Below are 21,176 nucleotides of genomic sequence, written 5' to 3' on the forward strand. Positions count from 1 at the left end.
GACAATGCTCCATCACACGCGTCCAAGTACTCCACAGCGTGGCTGGCAAGAAAGGGTATAAAAGAAGAAAAACTAATGACATGGCCTCCTTGTTCACCTGATCTGAACCCCATTGAGAACCTGTGGTCCATCATCAAATGTGAGATTTACAAGGAGGGAAAACAGTACACCTCTCTGAACAGTGTCTGGGAGGCTGTGGTTGCTGCTGCACGCAATGTTGATGGTGAACAGATCAAAACACTGACAGAATCCATGGATGGCAGGCTTTTGAGTGTCCTTGCAAAGAAAGGTGGCTATATTGGTCGCTGATTTGTTGTTGTTTTGTTTTTGAATGTCGGCGAGGATTCCGCACGGCACTCCCCTCCATTCACCTCACGAATCTCCGCTCTCTTCCAAACAAAGTCGACGAATTACTGCTCTTAAACCGGACTAACAAGGACTTTGCACACTCTGCTGCCCTCTGCTTCACTGAAACCTGGCTCAGTGAGCGAGTCCCAGACGCTGTCTTAAATCTGCCGGGCTTCCAACTTCACCGGGCGGACCGCGAAACAGAGCTCTCAGGGAAAACAAAGGGTGGTGGAGTCTGCTTCTACATTAATGAAGGTTGGTGTACTGATGTCACAGTGTTACAGAAACACTGCAGCCCACACTTGGAAAGTTTTCTCATCAACTGTAAACCTTTTTATTCACCGCAGGAGTTTTCTTCCTTCATGCTGGTCGGAGTTTACATCCCTCCACAGGCCAACGCGAACAACGCACTGTGCGAGCTGGCTGACCAGATTACTACCCTGGAGAGGAAATTCCCGGATTCCTTTACAATTATTCTTGGGGATTTTAACAGAGCAAACCTAAACTACGAACTCCCTAAATACAGACAGCATATAGACTGCCCCACCAGGGACAACATCATACTGGATCACTGCTACACCACTCTAAAAGATGCCTATCGCTCTGTGCCTCGGGTAGCTTTGGGACATTCTGATCACTGCATGGTCCATCTTATTCCAGTTTATAGGCAAAAACTCAAACGTGCCAAGCCTGTAGTCAAAACTGTGAAGAAGTGGACTAACGCAGCAAAGCATGAACTGCAGGACTGTTTTGACTCCACTGATTGGACTGTTTTTGAAGCTGCATCTGAGAACCTAGATGAGCTCACGGACACTGTGACATCATACATCAGTTTCTGTGAAGACGTGTGTGTGCCAACAAAGACCTTTTGCACATACAACAACAATAAACCATGGTTCACTCCTAAACTCCAACATCTTCGCAAGGCCAAGGAGGACGCCTACAGAAGTGGTGACAGGGTCCTGTACAAGCAAGCCAGGAACACACTGACCAAGGAGATCAAAGCAGCTAAAAGGATCTACTCCCAGAAGCTGGAAGAACGGCTCTCAGCCAACGACCCTGCATCAGTGTGGAGGGGCCTGCAGGAAATCACCAGCTACAGACGCCCCCCACCCACTATTGAAGCAAACAAAGACCTGGCCAACGAGTTAAACACTTTCTATTGCAGGTTTGAGACGGACAGACTCCCACGCCCCACCCTCCCCTCCCCAGGGACATTGCTTCAGACATTGACCCCCAACACACCTTCCACCTCTCCCCCCTTCACCCTGCCCCTCCCCAATCAAGACTCAACGACCACCCCCACCCTCCCCAATCCAGACTCAACGACCACCACCACCCTCTCCAACCCAGACTCAACGACCTCCACCACACCTCTCACCCCCCTTTCCTCCTCCCTGAAACTAAGAATACACACTCAGGATGTGAGCCGACTATTCCAGAAACAGAAGCCCAGGAAAGCCCCCGGACCAGATGGCGTCTCACCCTCCTGCCTCAAAACCTGTGCTGAACAGCTGGCTCCCATCTTTACTCGCATCTTCAACAGATCCCTGGAGCTGTGTGAAGTTCCCTCCTGCTTCAAACGCTCCACCATCATCCCTGTTCCCAAGAAACCCACCATCACAGGACTGGATGACTACAGACCTGTCGCCTTGACGTCTGTGGTCATGAAATCCTTCGAACGACTGGTGTTAGCCCATCTGAAAGACATTACAGGCCACCAGCTGGACCCTCTGCAGTTTGCCTACCGGGCAAACAGGTCAGTGGATGATGCAGTGAACATGGGGCTGCATTACATCCTGCAACACCTTGACCGCCCGGGAACTTATGCCAGGGTCCTGTTTGTGGACTTTAGTTCGGCTTTTAACACCATTGTGCCTGAACTTCTTTCCTCCAAACTCTCCCAGCTCAGCGTGTCACCAGCTACCTGTCAGTGGATCACCAGCTTCCTGACAGACAGAAAGCAACAAGTGAGGCTGGGGGAGATCACCTCTGAAACCCAGTCCCTCAGTATTGGTGCCCCTCAAGGATGTGTCCTCTCACCACTACTGTTCTCCCTCTACACTAACGACTGCACCTCCAATAACTCTGCTGTCAAACTCCTAAAGTTTGCAGATGACACCACTGTCATTGGCCTCATTCAAGATGGTGATGAGTCTGCATACCGGCAGGAAGTTGAGCGGCTGGTACTCTGGTGCAGTCAGCACAATCTGGAGCTGAACACTCTTAAGACTGTAGAGATGACAGTGGACTTCAGGAGACATCCCTCAACTCTGCTCCTCCTCACCATATCAGACAGCCCTGTGTCGACTGTGAAGATCTTCAAGTTCCTGGGTACAACCATCTCCCAGGCCCTGAAGTGGGAGACCAACATCAACTCCATCCTCAAAAAGACCCAGCAGAGGATGTACTTCCTGAGACAACTGGGGAAGTACAGTCTTCCACAGGAGCTGCTGATCCAGTTCTACACTGCGGTCATTGAGTCTGTCCTGTGCTCCTCCATCACAGTCTGGTATGGAGCAGCCACTAAACAGGACAGGAGCAGACTGCAGCGGACTGTACGGGCAGCAGAAAGGATCATCAGCGCCCCCCTGCCCTCCATCCAGGATCTGTACCTCTCAAGAACCAGGAAACGGGCAGGGAAAATCATCGCAGACCCCTCACACCCTGCACACAGACTTTTTGATCTGCTGCCCTCTGGCAGACGGTACAGAAGCCTGCAGACCAGGACCACCCGACACAGGAACAGTTTCTTTCCCCTCGCCATCTCCCTTCTTAACAGTTGACCTGTCACACTGCTCCCACTGCCAGACTGCAACTGCACCTTATGTACATTTTGTAGTATTCATTCCACCTCATTCATTTCTGTATTTTATGTATATAAGTTTAGATTCGTTATTTATAGTTGGTTTACATAGCTTTGTGTATGTATGTGTAATGTGTATATATAGACACTTGTGTGTGTGTGTGTGTAAGATTTACATTGCTGTGCTTGAGAGCCACCATCTACCGGAACCAAATTCCCTGTATGTGTCTGCACATATACTTGGCCAATAAACACGATTCTGATTCTGATTCTGATTCTGAGATGTATATTTGTGAATGTGGAGATGTTATATTGGTTTCACTGGTAAAAATAAATAATTGAAATGGGTATATATTTGTTTTTTGTTAAGTTGCCTAATAATTATGCACAGTAATAGTCACCTGCACACACAGATATCCCCCTAAAATAACTAAAACTAAAAACAAACTAAAAACTACTTCCAAAAACATTCAGCTTTGATATTAATGAGTTTTTTGGGTTCATTGAGAACATGGTTGTTGTTCAATAATAAAATTATTCCTCAAAAATACAACTTGCCTAATAATTCTGCACTCCCTGTAGGTCTGTTGACAGAGCTCTGTACAGGTCTGCTCGAGCTGACCTGAAAAGGGGTCCCACCTGTCCAGCAACAACACATGGCATGGAATAATAGACATCATAAACCACAGAGGCAGAACTGTGAAAACAGAAAACCTGAGTGTGCAGCTAGCAGAGGACATAAACAGCTTCTTTGCCCGCTTTGAAACACCACAACAGCAGCATTCATCTGCCTCAGCCCTGCTCCCATCCTCATCCTCACCTGGTTCCTGCACCGCTCCATTCACTGTAACGGAGCACGATGTCAGATGAGTGTTCCTAGCAGTGAACCCCAGGAAGGCGTCCAGACGGAATACGTGGTAAAGTGCTAAGACCATGTGCCCACCAGCTCACCCTCATCTCCACCAGAATCTTCAACCTCTCACTGGATGAAGCAGCCATCCCATCCTGTCTAAAATCAGCCACAATCATCCCAGTACCAAAGAAGTCTCCCATCACCAGCCTGTGGCCCTCACACCGGTAATCATGAAATGCTTTGAGAGACTAGTCCTTCAGCACACCAAGGATTACCCCCCCCCCCCCCCCCCCCCCCCCCCCCCCCAGAATTCGACCCCCACCAGTTTGCATACCGTGCAAACAGATTCACAGAAGATGCCATCACCCTCCACTCGGTGCTGAGTCACCTAGAACAGCGGCAGAGCTACGCCAGAATGCTCTTTGTGGACTACAGCTCACCCTTCCACCACTCGCCCATTGAGAGCCTACTAACTTACTGCATCACAGTATGGTACAGCAGCTGCACTAAGGCGGATAGAGCCACCCTCCCAGCATGTTTGCAATGAGTAGGAGATGCTCTGTATCTCACTGTACAACTGTATAGTGACAAAGGTATTGGGTTCTTTTCTAAAAATTGCTATAAACAGAGGAACCCAAACTGATGAAAAGTGGCGAATATTTTTTTTCAAATGACTATTTTTAGTGGATTTTTGATATAGAAGCAGAATGACAGAATGTTAAAAGAAGTTACTTTTAGTCATTCTAAGCTGGGCATTGCGTTCTCTGGCTGTTCAAAGCCATGGAACTTTAGACTTTCCAAGCAAATAATGATGGCCATACTGATGTTCTTTTCAGTACATTTTACTTTATGTTCATTTTCATTTTTATGATGTTTCTATTTTTACATAATTCCTCCCACATAGCAAAATTGGTATGGCCTGGATCTGTCACACACAATGTGCTTACACATGGCCTGCGTACCGCAAAGAATGACGGCCCTATGGTGGCCCAGATCTGGTTTACCAGAGGTGGCCCACACATGAGCCAGCACAAGGCCAGTTGCAGACACACTGCTGGCCCTGTGCTGGCCCAGAACAGTTTCAGCTCTGGCCCCAGATGTCAGCCTAATGTGTACCTTAGCCATGTAAGCCATGTAATAACAACATGTGCTGGAACATAATAGTGCAAAAGTAACATGACGAAACTCTGTTCAGACAGTGAATGGACTGATTCTTATACAACACTTTTTTACTCACCCATATTACTCAAAGTGCTCTATACAACATGTCACATTCACCCAATCAGGCCAAATGTGGCATGCCATCACATAAACAGTTCCATCTTACCATGCCAGAAGTCAGCCAGCAGTGCCGGCTTGACACCAGATCCAGGCAAGACCCGTCTGCTATGTGGGATGACTTGTTCTTTTGGCATTTTAGTTGTGGATTATGTTTGGACTGTGTCTCTTGCCCTTTCAGTATTGTTTCCTTGTGCTTCTAAGTGTCCCTTTGTTTCTTTTTAGGTTATGTAGTATGGGTTAGAGATATTTTGTATGTTGTTTTTGTTTAATAAATCCGCCTTTTGGATTATTCCCTGATGTGCCTGAGTTCTGTTATTTAGTGTCACTTTGAAAGGACACACATCCAGCATTGACATATAATTGTTCTTTCAATTTTTGATAAAGATTACAGTGAATTGAGATGTAACTTGGCCCAGAGGTACGGTAGGACGCCCAGAGTAAGAAAGTGTTGAAAGTTGGACCTCAACTATTATGGATGATTTTTAATGAATTTTTGAAATTTCCATAATTGTAGTGTATTGGCTGTATTGAATTGCATATAAATATCCTTTAATTTCTGAGGAATTTTACAGTGAATCTGGATGAAACCTGGCACACAGGTACAGTAGGTGTCCCAGAGAAGGAATGTGTTGAAAGTTGGACCTCAACTACTCAGGATGATTTTTAATGAATTTCTGAAAATTGACATAATTCTATTGTACTGACTGTATTAGATTGAATAAATGTTTCCATTAATTTCTGAGGAATTCTACAGTAAATCGGGCTGAAACCTGGCACACAGGTACAGTAGGTGTCCCAGAGGGGGGATGTGTTGAAAGTTGGACATCAACTACTCAGGATGATTTTTAATGAATTTTTGAAAATTGACATAATTATAGTGTATTGGCTGTATTGCATTGAATACAAGTACCCTTTAATTTCTGAGGAATTCTACAGTAAATCTGGCTGAAACCTGGCACACAGGTACAGTAGGTGTCCCAGAGAAGGAATCTGTTGAAAGTTGGACATCAACTACTCAGGATGATTTTTAATGAATTTTTGAAAATTGACATAATTGTAGTGCATTGGCTGTATTAGATTGAATAAATGTTTCCATTAATTTCTGAGGAATTCTACAGTAAATCTGGATGAAACTTGTCACACAGGTACAGTAGGTGTCCTAGAGGAGGGATGTGTTGAAAGTTGGACATCAACTACTCAGGATGATTTTTAATGAATTTTTGAAAATTGACACAATTGTAGTGTATTGGCTGTATTAGATTGAATAAATGTTTCCATTAATTTCTGAGGAATTCTACAGTAAATCTGGATGAAACTTGGCACACAGGTACAGTAGGTGTCCCAGATGGGGGATGTGTTGAAAGTTGGACATCAACTACTCAGGATGATTTTTAATGAATTTTTGAAAATTGACACAATTGTAGTGTATTGGCTGTATTAGATTGAATAAATGTTTCCATTAATTTCTGAGGAATTCTACAGTAAATCTGGATGAAACTTGGCACACAGGTACAGTAGGTGTCCCAGAGGAGGGATGTGTTGAAAGTTGGACATCAACTACTCAGGATGATTTTTCATGAATTTTTGAAAATTGACATAATTATATTGTATTGGCTGACTGCATTGGATACAAGTACCCTTTAATTTCTGATGAATTCTACAGTAAATCGGGCTGAAACCTGGCACACAGGTACAGTAGGTGTCCCAGAGGGGGGATGTGTTGAAAGTTGTACATCAACTACTCAGGATGATTTTTAATGAATTTTTGAAAATTGACATAATTCTACTGTATTGGCCGACTGCATTGGATACAAGTACCCTTTCATTTCTGAGGAATTCTACAGTAAATCTGGCTGAAACCTGGCACACAGGTACAGTAGGTGTCCTAGAGGAGGGATGTGTTGAAAGTTGGACATCAACTACTCAGGATGATTTTTAATGAATTCTTGAAAATTGACATAATTGTAGTGTATTGGCCGACTGCATTGAATACAAGTACCCTTTAATTTCTGAGGAATTCTACAGTAAATCTGGATGAAACTTGGCACACAGGTACAGTAGGTGTCCTAGAGGAGGGATGTGTTGAAAGTTGGACATCAACTACTCAGGATGATTTTTAATGAATTTTTGAAAATTGACACAATTGTAGTGTATTGGCTGTATTAGCTTGAATAAATGTTTCCATTAATTTCTGAGGAATTCTACAGTAAATCTGGATGAAACTTGGCACACAGGTACAGTAGGTGTCCCAGAGGGGGGATGTGTTGAAAGTTGGACATCAACTACTCAGGATGATTTTTAATGAATTTCTGAAAATTGACATAATTCTATTGTATTGACTGTATTGCATTGAATACAAGTACCCTTTAATTTCTGAGGAATTCTACAGTAAATCTGGATGAAACTTGGCACACAGGTACAGTAGGTGTCCCAGAGGAGGGATGTGTTGAAAGTTGGACCTCAACTATTCAGGATGACTTTTAATGAATTTTTGAAATAAACATAATTGTAGTGCATTGACTGTATTGCACTGAATATGAGTTTACTGTGATTTCTGAGTAATATTACAGTAAATCTGGGTAAAAACTGGCCCAGAGGTAAAGTAGGTGTCCGAGAAGAGGATTGTGTTGAAAGCTTGGCATCAACTTTTAAGAATGATTTTTAATGAATTTTTGAATATGCAACCAGACTGTCACGATGGCTGTATTGGGCTGTTCCATTGTAATTTGTGTGCGCGAGTGCGTGTGACTGTTCACGCGCGTGCGTGTGTGCGCGAGTCTAGGCTTTCAATCAGGATATAAAGCGAAAAGGCGCTACCGTAAAGACTGGTGTAAAAGCGCAAGGAAATTTATGCGGCGGATAGGAGGCGGCTGGCTTGACCGCGGCTCACAAATGACGGCTCACTTTACCGCGGTCAGTTGATTGTGAGGGCACAATAACTTCCCATTGTTTTGGAAGTTTTGAGCTGGGCCTTGCTTAAACGCTAGCTGCAAAAGCTGAAATGATGGTGGGTTGTTGTTGTTGTTTTTGTATTATTGTTTTCAGGAATTTTACTTTGAAAACTTTTGCCCGGATGTGCCGTGGCTTTATTATTTCCGTGTTCTTAACTGGTGACAAATACAAGCTCCTAAAGTTGCGATGGTAAAAGACTAGTAGGGATGTGGTTGGTAATAAACCAAATGTTCTGGGGATTTAATGGTTTGAACCAGTATCCAGAGGGCAGTAGTAACCGTAACACTGTGACGTGGCAATTTTGCTGAAGACCGAGCAGTTTTTTGGAGGCCTGGGGGTAAAGCTAACAGTCAAGCTAACGATAAATATCCATTATGTCTTGGGAAGAATTGCCTTGCTTTCTGGCCTCGCCTCTGCCCGGTTTCTTTGCTGTCTGATCTGCGTTGGGCAACAAAGGAAGCAGGTAACTTGAAACTCTACTGTCAATGCTGCGCGGGAGAAAAATATAAATTACTCAACACCAACGGGTTTACTGTAGCTTGTTAGCTTGTGGGCCATGGCGGACAGCTTTGGAGATGAGTCCAGCAGCAGTGCCCTAGGCTTAGACGTTACTACGGGACAGGGGAGCGGAGCCTCACAGCTTCCGATTTTGTCTAACTCTCTGTCGGTGGGAATGTCGGCAACTGGCGGTGTGCACTCCAGCTCCAACCCGACCTCTCCGCCTCTTGCTGTCGCCGCGCAGAGTGGCCTAACAGCTGTGGTGGCCCCTATGTCCGCTGTCACTGCTACCCCGGTCAGTTTTGGGAACACATTGACTCCCGGCTCTTCACCACCAGTCGTGGCCGTGTCTCCCACATTGCATGCCTCCTCGCCTCTCCCCGGTGTTGGGCTAGGGGCGGCAGGAGCGGGCCTCCTATCTCAAATCAATGCCACTTCCTGGGACCCAACTCTTAGCACGGATTGGGACAACGAAAAAGCTTCCCAGCAGTGCATCCTGAGGATAAAGAGGTAATTCTAGGAAACACAGAACTCTGACGGAGGTGGGCATATTTACGTAATCTAGACCTGCAATCGAAAGTGAAATCTTTCCGTAAAGTTTTTAACAGCATCTAAAACGTCACATTTGACGGAGACATTTGGGAAACTAGAGGTCTGTAATAAGAAGCGAGATTTCGTCTGACCCAGGTAACTACAGGGTTAACCTTGGCTCTTCTGTTCACTATCTGTTTTCGGGTTAACTTCGTACCAGAATTTGTCGCCATGGTAATTTATGATGTGAATTTAACCTCCCCCAGAGCAGGTCAAGTTCGAGATTAGAGACCAGCAGGTGTTAAATCGTTGCCTTCTGAGGAATCTGTTATCGAGAAAATTGACCATTCCCTAGAAGGTCACACAGAGGGTCTGAAGTTGTTGTTGTTTTGTTTTAATAGCGTGTAAAGTCTTTGGCTTTCACTGATGAGCATCAGTAATAAATATAGATTCTTAGATACAGCTTTATTCCATGGTTTTATTTTATTTTATTTTTTTATGTTAGAAGCAGAGAGTTTTACAGCAATTTTATTGTTCTAGAAGGATTAATGATCTTAACACTACTTAAACTGCTCTGCTTCAAACCCTTCAACACCCCTGTGTCTGTAGCTGAAAGAATAAAAACTAAAACTTTCTGAAACCACCACATTTTCACTCAGTCTTTTATTTGTGGCATGTTTTGCCGTTTTAAACTAAGCCTGGGTTTTTAAGTGGGACTAGTTCAAAGTTTCAGAGCTCTAATGTGTAGCCATCACCTCAGAAATAAACACCAGCACTGAGAGTGCACTCAGTGATAAATAATTAACTGTAATTTAAAAGTTTATTTATAGGGCTTTGTGTGTTAAATAACCAGATTAATAATTTTCTGCAGCATTAACCATGTGTCTTCTTCGCAGTTGTTGGTTACTGGTATAATTTCAATGCTTTTTATATATTTTTGTTATCACAATTTTATCATCATCTAATAATATTGTTGATTGAATTGGTGGCATTTATAGGGATTGTTTTCTGTGGAATAAGAGTCATATGGCCTTTGAAACTCCTGTTTTAGATAAGATGTTGCCAACACCACCTGGTTTACACAAACATGCAGGGAAAACTTTGGCTTAACTTTGCAAGTTGATAACCTGATTTTTGAGACGGCTTATTGCGATTACCAATCTTACGGTAAACAAATCCAGAAAACTGAGAGATACCCTGGGTATGTTGAAATCCCTTTGAGCAGTATTTTAGACGATAGTGCACTCAGCCTATGTTTAAAGATGTTGCTTTAGTTTGACCCACACATACATGAACACACTTCTTTGATTTTTAACATGTCATTAATTTGTTGCTTAATAAACAAAAAATAAAGTTATTGAGGAATCACTTGACCCAAATTAATGAAATGTACTATTTCACTTAATTTACCTGTTTAAGCAGCTGGATAGCTTGAACATTCTTGTTTCCTTTGAGTCTTTTTCTGGAAATTCTAGTATCATGACAACTCTGGTAAATAATTCCTGTCTAATATATAAATGCAAACAGATTGCCAACATGTTGGTATCAGTCTGAATGAGTCTTTGTTACAAGTCGAGAGGACTCGACTCAGCTGGTTGTATGATGCAGTTTATCGCTGTTAATTGCTGTATTATCAGAAACACACTGCATGTAATTGCCAACTTGACTATGGTAGTTTTTTGGGTTTTTTTTTTTAATGACTGCGTTAGTATGTTCGAAAAATTCACATTAGAGCAACTTTAGAGTTCAGTACTGTACTTAAATGTATTTTTTATAATAGATTTCTGAAAATATTAAGATCCTTCACCTCCAGGACATACTGTTTTACTAGTGGATTGCTGGAATGTTTAGGGGCATATTTCTTTGTGGGTTCTCTCTCCAGTTTTCAGTGTTTCACAAACCTCATCTGTTTATTTTGTCTGTAGGGATATCATGTCCATCTACAAGGAACCTCCACCAGGGATGTTCGTGGTCCCTGATCCTCAGGACATGACCAAGGTAAAAGGCAAAGTACAGTCTGAAAGATTTACCAACCTTTGACATCATTAACATGTTAACTTGATAGCCAATCAGATTTCACTAGGCTTCTTATTCCTGGGCTTGATGGAAATCAGGATCAGCACTGGACTTCCTCTGGAGTACTGAAAGCACATTGAGACGACTGTTGTTGTGATTTGGCGCTGTATATAAAAAAATAAAAAATGAAAGAAGTGGTATAGCTGTAAAAAGTGCAAAACAGCGAAGTGAAGAGTCCTTTAAACTGTGACTACCTCAGTGGTGTTTTCCATTCAACTGGAGTTGTACCGGTGCTGACAGCAACCATTTACTAATGGAGAAAAACCTTTAGATCAGAGTCAAAAAAATTGATAATGACTCAGCACGAGTCATTTGTTTTCTAGATTAAATTTCTTTGCTAATTGGTCTGTTCTTTCCTAGCATTCCTCTCTGCCTATAGACATCGTTTTAGACCACCTTATGAATCCCCATCCTGTCTTTCTCTCATCCTTTAATCCCACTCCTGTGCCTCATGACTTCAGATCCATGCCCTGATCACAGGGCCATTTGACACGCCATATGAGGGTGGCTTCTTCCTCTTCCTGTTCCGCTGTCCCCCTGACTATCCAATTCATCCACCACGGGTCAAGCTCATCACCACTGGGCACAACACTGTCCGTTTCAATCCCAACTTCTACCGCAATGGCAAAGTATGCCTCAGCATCCTGGGGTGAGTCATGGTTTCTAACTTTAGTCTCCAAGGGAACTCATGAAGAATTACCATGTTCACTGCATACGTTTCTGTTCATCAGCTGGGCCATAAGCAGCCTATTTTTAAAAAAAAAAAAAAAAAAAAAAAAAAAAAAAAAAAAAAAAAAAAAAATTGTATCCCATGTAGAGTGCAAATTGAATATGTTGACCCAGACTTTTTCCTTTTTTTTTTTTTTTTTTTTTTTTTTAAAAGATTGGGCATTTTTGCTTATTTTCCTCAAACAAAAACATTGCCCAATGCAGAGGTTATTTTTAGACCAGCAAGTGATCAGTGAGTAAACTAGCAAAACCTCGAATTAGTTATAGTTAAAACTCGATGTTCAAAGTAATATCTCAGAATGCCTTGTTTTGTCTAACTAGCAACCCAAAATACTTATTTGTAGGGATTGTTGTCTGTCGAATACTCGTACATTAGGCATGTGCTAGTCCAATATTATTGGTCAGACACTTGAGACAAAAAGCTGGATATTGTCTGTTTGTGACAGTGGACAAATCCTTGGTCTGAGCCATTAGATCATGGATGGGCAACTCCAGGCCTCGAGGGCCGGTGTCCTGCAGGTTTTAGATCTCACTCTGGGTCAACACACCTGAATCAAATGATTAGTTCATTACCAGGCCTCTAAAGAACTACAAAACATGTTGTGGACGTAATTTAGCCATTTGAATCAGCTGTGTTGGATCAAGGATACAGCTAAAACCTGCAGGACACCGGCCCTCGAGGCCTGGAGTTGCCCACCCCTGCATTAGATGGACTTTTTCTCTTTCTTTTAAAGTGTGACTGAAAACTGAAAAGATCCTACAAAGGAAATGCTTTCTCTCTCTCCCACTATTGGTCATGCAATTTCACTCTAATTATGTTCACCAGACATGGTGAACATAATTAGAACACTGACCTTTACACATTAATAATAAAAAGAAATAGATCCTCACAGTGAGGAATACATGTTATTAATTTAAAACTAGTCAGATGTCCACGGTTTGTTTGTAAATATATGTTATCAAAAATTTACAACTTTATTTGTGATTCATAATTTTTAGGTCTTAAAATAAGTCATTTTACATCAATGATTTAGATTATTTTTTTTAAATTATGTAAGAACCCATTGTAAGAATGCAACAAACTGTTTCTGTGATCTTTGCGTGTAGGACATGGACAGGGCCGGCATGGAGTCCAGCTCAGAGTATCTCATCTGTGCTCATCTCAATCCAGTCTCTGATGACGGAGAACCCCTATCACAATGAACCTGGCTTTGAACAGGTACAGTCAACAAAGAGATATAGATATATGAGAGTTTTATGTCGCCACCAATCCATCACACCTTGTCATTCTGTTTCACAGGAGCGTCACCCAGGGGACAGTAAGAATTACAATGAGTGCATCCGCCATGAAACCATGAGAGTGGCTGTGTGTGACATGCTGGAGGGAAAAGTTCTTTGTCCTGAAGCTTTGTTGTGAGATCCTTATTTTTATTTTTCTTCTTTCTATTTTCCTTTATCACTTGCATTCCATCTTTGTTTTCTAGCTGTTAACTAAATGTATCAAGCGTGTGAATGTGTTTATTTTTAGGAGTGTGATGGAGAAGTCCTTCCTTGAATACTATGATTTCTACGAGGGCGTTTGCAAAGAGAGATTGCATCTGCAGGGGCAGAACATGCAGGTGAGTATTTTTTTTTTTTTTCTGTTGGATTATTTTTGTCTAATCAAACAGTGCTTTCAGTATAAAATCATTCTTAATGTCAATAATGCAATATCACATGACTTTGTGACAGCACTGTGTGAGCCGGGAAAGTAAAGATTATAAATGGCAATCTTTTCCTCTTCCAAACATGACGTTGCCTTTTTCCAGGACCCATTTGGGGAGAAGCGTGGCCGTTTCGACTACCAGGGCTTGTTGGCTCGTCTCGGCGCAACCCACAGACGACTGCGAGAGAAAAACCTGGCAGAGGATAACCACAATGACAACGACTCGGACTCAGACACCAGCTCTTCAGGGACAGACCCCGACAGTCAGGGCAGCTCACAGCCCTGACTTCTTGGACAGTGCTAGACTTGTAGCCGAAAACTAAAGACAAGAGAACTGTTTTTTTTGTGTATCTTTGTTTCTTTTGCTGCATCGGAGCAACATCACGGAAGACGATGTGAGTCTTTCTTGGGAATACGATTGGAATCGAGTATCTATTGTATAAATAATACAGAAAACTAAAGAAGAGGTGGTTCCTTTTTGCTGAAAATAATAAAAAAAAAAAAAAAAAACAGCAATCTGCAAGCCAAGTGCTGGAAAGCTTGACCTGCAGCTTTGGATTTGTGCTACTTGTAGCTAGCCAGTTACATTTTGATCTGCGACTCTAAAAGCTCAATTTGACATTCTGGATACTTGTGAAAAGAAAAGGTTATAGTGACGGCTTGAACCTTCTATGATGTTCCACTTTGATCCCCAAGCACAAACATGTTTTCTATCTTTTCCACACCAATGAAATACTGTCTGTTAGGGACCTGTGAAGAGGAGGCCTGAAGCTTGGAGCTGGTTTAAGCAAAATCAAAGGACCTTATCCTGGGAATGTCAGGATGATTGGCCTGATTTGGTTGAAGCAGGGTAAGATCAAAGAAGGTGCTCCCCGTCTTTGATTTCAAGAGGGAAGGCAAAGTTATCCTGTGTAACGCGGAAGATGGAGAAAGTGACTGCAGTGGATTTGTGAGTCAGTGCCTTGTCTCCTCTAAGTGTAAAGCCATGCCAGACCTCTTCCAGACTTAACATCAATTGTTTCTTCAGTCAGGCCACAAAAAAAATAAATAAAAAAAAATAAAATAAAATAAAATTCAGCAGCTCTGGATTTCTACAATATTTCTTGTGTATTAGCCTCTACAAAAAGTTCTGTTTAGCTTTCAGCTCTAATTGTCCTGTTGAATTGGTGCTTAGAGAAGGAGACATTTTAATTTCATTAACATCATTATGCCTTTTTGTTATTTTTCTTTGCTGTAATCAGACATCAGACTAACAATACCTTAAAATATGTACGATGCATTATTTGTAATCCTAGCTGGGGTTTGGTTTTTTTTGTTTTTAATCAGTCAATTTTTCAAACCAAATTGTCTCACACTTTCACTAGATTAACTTTAATTCAGGGAAATTAATGGAAGGAATACAAAACTCTGTTCTTGTATGGACAGTGAATTAACCCAACCAGTTTGTTCTTCTCAGGCTTTTTCTATGCTTTGGTAGTTGTTTCTCCATTATCCAACCCTTGAAGGTAGCTGTCGCAGTGAACTAATATTCATTTGTTATTTCAGGTTTCTGCTTTTCACCAATAAATGACAGTCACGGCACCATTGGAGTTACACAATCACAAGGTACTAAAGTGACAGGTGTTGCTGCTTATGCTCTGAACTCAACGAGAGGGTTTTCTCTTGGGGAAACAAAGGGGCACAGAGAGAGGAGGAAAATGCTTGGTTGACATGCTGAGATTTTTCCTTCTGTCTTTATACAATACTCATATTTGCACTGAAAGAAATGTGTGTGTGGTGGCGGAAAAGCCTTCATTTCAGGACATCATTAGGTCAATGTAATGATGCTTCAGATGAGCACCTTCATCCTGGTAAACAGTTTATTGGTGTTTTTCTGTAGGCCATGTTTGTATCAGGACTTAGACCCACATTACAACTTGGCAAGAAAACAAACTATTGTAACATTAACGATACCCAGTTGTTTTTCACTTCAATGACTGCAGCTTGTAATAGCTTCAGTTTAACTCTTTAAGATCTGCTCTGAAGAAGAGGAATGATATTGATATCCTTTGTCATTGTGCCTGCTGCATATAAGTTGATGGCACTAAAAAAAATAAAATGCGATTTTTGAAAGTTCTTTGAGTTGAATGAGAAGGTGCATTGTGCTCTTAAGCTGTCCCATGAGTAAACTTGTGAAGTTGTTTTTCTGACTGTGGTAAATGTGTACTTTTACATCAACACGATTGCTACAAAGATGCTGTTTCATTTCATTGCTCAAATTCTTACCAAAACCTTTCCTTTGATAGCCATTTCCATTGTTCAATAAAGCAATATTTGCTTTAATCAAGTTTTTTTTTCTTTTTCCCAACGATACTGACCATTTTTGTCACTGTGGAGGCAGCAACTACTGGTTAAAATGTAATGTTATAGTTAAATTCCAATGTTAGGGTGAAATTCACATGCAATACATGAACATGCATTAATGTGTCAAATACAACACATCCACAAGAATTAAAAATCACTTACACTTAAGCCACCTGCAGCTTAGCTTAACGGAAAAGTTGCAAGTCACACTTTCTTCGAGTGGAGATGTAATGACTAAAAGGTTATCAGCACTTCTGTAACTAAAAAAACTGTGTTTTCTAATTTAATTGCTACATAAACCTACATAAAATGTAGGTGGAACTATTTGTCACAATCAAGCTGCAGCCTTCAGGTTTTAAAAATGAACACAACTTGGAGCTGTGGCAAAGTGCTGGATTCTGTAGAAGCATGAAGTTAAGGGCATCTCTGAGGCATCACCTCTGCTAATGCTAGTCACTGGAGGCCTTGAGGCGACTTTTGTTGTGATTTGGCACTATATAAATAAAATTGAATTGAATTGGAACTTTCCCCTGCATTTGTCTTTTAGGGCTTGAAATTTATCTGACAAATAATATCACCTGCTTTGTGGGACAGGCCATCCAAGAAGTGGGTGTTTGAAATTCTAGTATTTTCTTTAAAACTTTGTTTTCTCGGGCTCTTATTTGGTACTAATAAGCATTGCACTTGCACAGGTTATGGATGCAGCTTGCTAAGCATCTTACTGTCTGAGCAACTAAAATGTTGTGATTGGAATCCCCAAACCAGACTGCATTTGTACATTTTCATCATACAGAATGGTGGTAGGTAGGATATTTAGCTTGTAATCATAAGGAAGAAAAAACAAGTTCACCCATTAAGAGAATATCTAACTTTCATAAAATCCATTCATGATTTATCTGGGCATTAATAGCTCTGAGTATACTGGATATGATATTGGGACAGAGCTATGCTACATGTTTCCTAGCTTGTGCTAAGCTAACAGACATTCATGATCAAGTCTCATCATCAAGGAGAAAGAAAATCATATGGCCATTCTCTCATATTCATCTCTCTAGACTAAAACATTATAGTGTTTTGACTATCTTCTGCCTTCCATTGTCCTACAGAGTTTGTGTTTAATTGCAGTGTTGATGGAGTCAGTTTCTGCCCTCAGCTTTGTGTCAGACTCTTGTTTGATTGCCATAATGGCATTTCTAACATAGGGCATTCCTTTTTGTTATCGAATGGTTATGAGAAGCTGCTTCTAGCAAAGTTTTGTGATTGCCAAAATGTTCAATTCAACATGCCCTGAAAGGAACAACAGGGATTATATCCTTGTTTGCTTGTGCTGTGCTTAAAGTGTTTTTTGTGGTTCAAAAATGCCTGGATTCACAACAGGTCTTGAGCATGGTGATATTGTGCAGAAGTGTTGGAAAAGCATAGAATAAAGTGCTGTTCAGTCCTGATGCATATGACTGGTCTTTTTTGTTGTTGTTCCCTAAATTTGGTTTTATTTTATTGTTTTAATGAATGTGGTTAGATGTGAACTCCCTGTTTTCTTACATAACTCGAGTTTGGACTCCAACACCATCTTTTTTGTCAAGGAAAAACCAAATCACAGAAGTTCGTAAAAGTAAAGGATCTCCATAATGTCTTAGTTCATTCAAAGGTAGAACTATCCACTGAAAACACCTGTGTTTACTCGATTTTTTAACTTATTCTTTGCATATAGCCATAGATGTCCTGTGCAGGAAAGAATATTCAGGTATGATGATGTTTTGTGTGAATAAAATAATGTTACCAGTCACTTTGCAATATTTCCTAACCTGTAAAAGGTAAAAAACATTTACAACATAAATATTGATGTGATGAATTCATACAAATGAAACTTCCAGAGCATCAAGGCTTGCAATCTCACAGAAACTGCCTTTTTTAAGGAATGTTCTTAGCAAATTACACCTATGAACTGATTTGCAGGTCTTGGGTAGCTCAGATGTTAGAACATCAGGTTGAATCTGAGGGTCCAGGATTAAAGTCTTTTGCAATGACTGTAGAAAACATGGGTGCCCAACATTTTTTTATCACCCATTGGTTTCTGGCTGTACAGGTCACAAACTTTGCCTCCTCCATGTTAGCACATGTAACAAGAACTATAACGGTGTGTTCACACCAAACGTGATAGACGCGACCAAAACGCGCCAGATGCCCCTAGCTTGACGCGTGCACATTCGCACCTCGATGCGCGTCCAACGCGAATTATTACAAGCGGAAATGTGGGAGGAAGTAGTGCCAGACGGTATGTTTGCAAGATGGCAGCTGTCGATCTAGCGTTGGAAGAGAGAGTCTCCCTTCTCTATTTACTGTGGAGAGCAGAGCAGCGGCGTAAAGGACGTCCTCGCCGTACCTGGGTCCATCAGGTCCTCCAGAAGCGTGAGCAGTTTGGTGAGTTTCACCACTTGCTCCTGGAGCTGCATCTGGATGACGGCCACTTTCCCTCGCCCAATTTAAGGAACTGCTGTCCCGCGTTGGTCCAAGCATCGCCTGCCTAGACACCAACTACAGGAGCTCAATCCCACCTGCAGAGCACCTGTCCGTCTGCCTGAGGTTAGTAAAAGTGTTTAATACAGTAGTCCTTTATTGATGCCTGTGCTAATATATGTGAAACTATCCGTTTATACACTGAAAACATGGCTGTGGTATGCTATCAGTAAATGCCGTCGGTGTTTACTGATAGCAAACTGTGGTATGGAGACGACTGTTTATAATTTTTCTAGTGATACTCAGAAGGTCTCATCAAGTCCTGATTTAATTCGATTTATGCTATGTTATCAGTGTTTGCAATGATAGCATGGCTGTGGTGTCATATCAATGTATTTTCTCGGTGTTTGCTGATATCAAACTGTGGTGTGAGGACCACTGTTGGTAATCTTTGTAGTGATACTGAGAAGGTCTATCTTATAAAGACATTAATTTTTTTTTTATTTAGACCTGGTTTAATTCTGGTATAGAATCAGTTGAATATTTGTATATAATCCCTGCAGCTGTCAGACTCTATAACAGGGGTCACCAGCAGAGATGGGCAGTAACGCGTTACAAGTAACGCGTTACTGTAATCTGATTGCTTTTTTCAAGTAACGAGTAAAGTAAGGGATTACTATTGCAAAAACGGTAATTAGATTACCGTTACTAACGCTGCGTTACTGCGTTACTAAAACCGTGATTTTTTGCGAGAATGTCTCACGACAGTGACGTAAGCGAGTGCGCCGTTAGTGACAACAGCTGTGTGCAGATCAATAATGGATCACATATCGATTGTGGGAGAGAGTATGAGCGTGCAGCGTTTAAAGCGTGGAAGTACTGACTAAAAACATTAGCGTCCATCGTGCATGGGAAGAAAACTTCTTTTTACAGCGAAAAAAACCCCTAAACTTCCAAGCAAGCACTGAGTGCGCTACCACGTAATGGGAAATTCATAGAGAAACTTGCGGATTCTTCAACTGACCACGGCACACCTGCACCAGGGTAAACCTCCGCCTACCGCAGTCCTGCTTTACAGGTGAAAATAGAGCAACAGGGCCGCTGAGTCTTTGACTTTATTTATTTTCTGCTGTGTTTTACTTGCATCTATTTGAAAGACTGAGTGTAAACACAAAAAATATTTTATTTTATGTGCTGGAATGTGTAGAAAATAGGTTTAAATGTTAAACTAATTTATTCAAGTCAGAGAATGTTGCATATAATTAAATTTTTGCTTGATGCATAAAGTTAAAAGATTAAAACTGATAAAACAAGTTAAAAAAAAGTGACTTTTCCATTTGATTACATTTTGTATGATGGATTATGTAGAAAAAGTAGAATTGGGCTGAAAGATCTATCGCTTTATCACCTCTTCAGGTTGTAAATCGTGTTTTTAAAAAGCAACTAAGTAACTAAGCAATTAATTACTTTTGAAAATAAGTAATCAGTAAAGTAACGGGATTACTTTTTTGGGGAAGTAATCAGTAATTAGTTACTGATTTTTAGATGATTTGTGTTCCACTAGTGTTATTTGAATATATGAGGTTTTTTCGTTTGTTTAAAACACCCCATTGCCTAGTGAGTTGTTTCACTAACGGTTTTCAGTTGTAGTAATAAATCTTCTGTTTTTCTTTTTATCTAACCCTCCTGCCTCTGAGCTCATTTATGTTATATCCTCTGTCGCCTAGCAGAGCCGGGCCGTAACAGTGTCGTACAGCTCCGGGTGGTCTGCAACCGCGTTTATTAGCCTTTCCTCCATATTGAATGAAGAATGAAGGGCTTTGGCTGGACCTGCCCCTTTGAACTAGGTCAGAGCCACGTCACCAGGCTCCTGATTGGTTGTCGCTGCGCGAATTGACGCTGGAGTTCAAATGTTTCCAACTCAAGCGGTAGATGCGATACGTGCGAATGCACAAAATTCACCACACAAACTGACGCGCATATTTTTATTCGCACGTTTTCGTGACGCAAATCTGCTTCTGAATTTTCGCGGGACCCCCAGTTGCGTGTCATCGCGCTTCTCCATTGACTTTACATGTAAACCTGACGCTCTGGTCACGTCTATCAGTGTGAACGCACCGTTAGGACCACTTTTTTTTTTTCGAAACATGGGCATTGTTTCGTCTTCTTCTTCTTTTTTTTTAAAATTTTATTTTCACTTGCTACACACAGGACAGACAAGGCTTGGGGAAAGAAAAACATCCAAAATGAAAACTGCAGTCGTGGTGCTTTCAATTGTACTCAGAACTCGGAAATTCTGCCTTCCGAGTAGGAAGATGTAGGTAACACTAGACTGCAGATGAACTGCATACAGGGCTGGACTGGGACAAAAAATCGGCCCGGGCATTTTGATTAGAGACCGGCCCGCCATTATAGGAAAAATCATAAAGCCTTTGAATGAAAACAAATGCTGTTGTGACAGTGATGTACACTGTTTTGATGGTATATATGCCATCAAAACAGTCTATCAATTGTTTGTTGTAAGATTCAGATAAGTATTTTTTAAAAGCTAGACATTTTAAATGAGAATAAGAAAGAAAAGTATTTCTTTGTGCCCC

General features: G+C 41.4%; 1 protein-coding gene across 1 annotated transcript; it reads left to right on the forward strand.

The window, feature by feature from the left end:
• Positions 1-8,395: 8,395 nt before the first annotated feature.
• ube2z (ubiquitin-conjugating enzyme E2Z) lies at positions 8,396-17,558 on the forward strand. Its single transcript, XM_085352039.1, has 7 exons — positions 8,396-9,248; positions 11,195-11,267; positions 11,807-11,994; positions 13,182-13,293; positions 13,375-13,487; positions 13,603-13,693; positions 13,883-17,558. Exons 1-7 carry the CDS (start codon positions 8,797-8,799, stop codon positions 14,063-14,065), a joined length of 1,212 nt encoding a protein of 403 aa, XP_085208165.1. The 5' UTR covers positions 8,396-8,796; the 3' UTR covers positions 14,066-17,558.
• Positions 17,559-21,176: the final 3,618 nt, after the last annotated feature.

The sequence above is a fragment of the Diplotaxodon limnothrissa genome, linkage group LG4 (assembly GCF_057381915.1).
Source record: "Diplotaxodon limnothrissa isolate DT_005_m linkage group LG4, D_limnothrissa_male_GT1.1, whole genome shotgun sequence".
Taxonomy (NCBI): domain Eukaryota; kingdom Metazoa; phylum Chordata; class Actinopteri; order Cichliformes; family Cichlidae; genus Diplotaxodon; species Diplotaxodon limnothrissa.

Bases quoted from the DNA above. Each gene is read 5' to 3' on its own strand.
- ube2z (XM_085352039.1), top strand. From the start codon at position 8,797: ATGGCGGACAGCTTTGGAGATGAGTCCAGCAGCAGTGCCCTAGGCTTA. The intron at 11,995-13,181 runs GTGAGTCATGGT...CTTTGCGTGTAG, and splicing joins GTATGCCTCAGCATCCTGGG to GACATGGACAGGGCCGGCAT. The intron at 13,694-13,882 runs GTGAGTATTTTT...GCCTTTTTCCAG, and splicing joins TGCAGGGGCAGAACATGCAG to GACCCATTTGGGGAGAAGCG.